At 38.6% G+C, this 2,207-nt stretch overlaps 1 protein-coding gene across 1 annotated transcript in view; it reads right to left on the bottom strand.

Annotated features, from left to right (window-relative positions):
- Positions 1 to 304: 304 nt before the first annotated feature.
- The window catches only part of LOC137625649 (uncharacterized), an 8,063-nt gene continuing 6,160 nt past the window's right edge, over positions 305 to 2,207 (bottom strand). The window contains exon 2 of the mRNA XM_068356557.1: positions 305 to 402. Within this exon, the coding sequence (XP_068212658.1) occupies positions 305 to 402 (98 nt within the window). The remainder of the gene's footprint in view (positions 403 to 2,207) is intronic.

The raw sequence follows: 2,207 nt of genomic DNA, 5'->3' as shown, positions 1-2,207 counted from the left end.
AATGAGATGCCAGAATCGACAAGGGTCGAGGTCACCTCAAATCAACAAAGTGATGTTGGCCAAATTCCGTTTGGCGGTAAGGAAGAAATGGCACCTGTCAGCAGTTCACATTCAATGGTTCCGCAACGTGACAGCGTACGCTCTATCCAGGTTTATGCATATAGAGTTAGAATGGTCAATTGATGCATGATCGTTCTCCTCCATCTCAAGTCAAGTCCCAGAGCTGCAGATAGACCTCTTTGCGACGAAAGACGACAAGAAAATAGATCGTAACGTGTCCCCTTACGAGGAGCCATTAGCGGATTTAGTGGACGCTATGTCCCTGGACTGGAATATATGGTCCAGTATCTATCTGTTCCCTCTGCACAACCTCCTGTTGAAGGTCCTCGATAAGCTGAGACCCTTCAAAGGGAAAGTAGCAATAGTGGCCCAAAAGTGGCAAAATAGAGTGTGGTTCCCTCTGGCATTGGAACTACGACTAAAATTCGTACCGCTACCAGATCCATCCCTGTCTCAGCGAGTACAGAAGTCGACCGTCTTTGCTCCATTACAGAAAACATGGAACCTACATCTCATGATTTTTTCTCCTTAACGATTAGAAAAAGATTAGGTGTTAAAAAGTCAGTTTAGACTTTTGGAGGAAACCAGAAGACCTTATGAAGCCTCAGGGAAGAAATAGCTATCCTTTGTCAAGGCAAAGGAGCAAGGTTTAGCAGCCAACACAATTCTATTGTTCAAGCCTGTCTTGATAAGTCAGATACCATATGCCTTACAGGTCGACCTTTCTAACAACGTTCTTGATGAACTAGCCCTTCAGCGCTTCCAAAGACCCTTTGCATGGTCATTACATATGATTCCTCATTGTGTATAAATAATGAACAATGAGAAATGTACTTAGAAGGTTTTGAATTTAAGTCAAATTTCTATTTGTACTCGCTTTGGGGGGCCAGAGTTAGTGAAATAGTGGTTCTCTCCAGAGAAGAAGACCACGTCCGGTTCTTGGAGGGAGAACTGAATCTATTTCCAGACCCAACGTTTCTTACCAGGAACAAGCTACCCACCAACAGGTGGGGTCCCTAGAGAATCTGCCCTCTGAAGGAAGATGCATTTCTATGTCCATTGGAGTGCCTAAAGGACTATCTTCATAGAACTTCAGTTATCTTTAACTAGGGCGAAATTCACCCGTGTTATTCGCAGAACGGATCTAGACAGTACACCCGTTAGTCATGATCCGAGGAAAGTTGCCTCTTCCATAAAATTTCTTTAATTTTATGGACTTTGAACATCCTTGTTTGCACACCGGCTGGTAGTCAACCAAGGCGTTCTTTATGCACTATGTGAAGCAAGTGGAGCAACTTATGAGATCTGTGGTAGCAGCAGGTAGAATTCTTTAACCTTCTGTTTTAAGTCTGCGAGGAACAGTGTAATTAATTTGGGACCATTAATTAAGAGGGTGCGCATGTAGTCACTGTATGTTACTACACGCTAAGCAATAGGCCACGGAAGTATCCTTACGAATTGTTCCATTGACGTCGGTAATCTATAGCATAATACGGACGCTTGTCCCAAGCGTTTTTTACGCTAGTGTATATAAATAGTATACAGACCATATCATTATTATTACTAATTCAATTGAAGTGGCAAATCTGTTTCCTAGTAGATGAAACAATATTTTCTGTTGACTGTTTTTTTTTATGCTTTAATGCATATCATCCACATTTCATAAATTTTATAAATGATGATCGGATATGTACGTTTATTAAATTTTAATAAACTATTTCATAGTGAACCCTGCGTCTTTTTCGCCCACTCTCATTTTATTAGAACTTTATTGAGCAATAAGATTAAAATATGGATATTTTTATCATGGTATGTCTTTCGAGATAGCTATGTGACTTGTCAAGAATACGTCCTCTGATATTATGCGATATCCCTGTGAGATTATTTAGGGACATTCGCTCCAGGAGTTAGAATTCTGGATACCTTAAGGTAAAATTCTCTGGGAATATCACTGTAGTCAAATAAACCCGAGAAAGTTACCTAAAAGGAACTTCTATCTCTACGACATTGCTACCTCACCTAAAAATAGATTTTTCGCTTTGTTCAAAATCCATTATATATATATATATATATATATATATATATATATATATATATATATATATATATATATATATATATATATATATATATATATATATATATAT

Source organism: Palaemon carinicauda, chromosome 32, assembly GCF_036898095.1.
Source record: "Palaemon carinicauda isolate YSFRI2023 chromosome 32, ASM3689809v2, whole genome shotgun sequence".
Taxonomy (NCBI): domain Eukaryota; kingdom Metazoa; phylum Arthropoda; class Malacostraca; order Decapoda; family Palaemonidae; genus Palaemon; species Palaemon carinicauda.
Note: the sequence above shows the minus strand (reverse complement) of the source record. Positions and strands in the feature narration are given on the sequence as shown.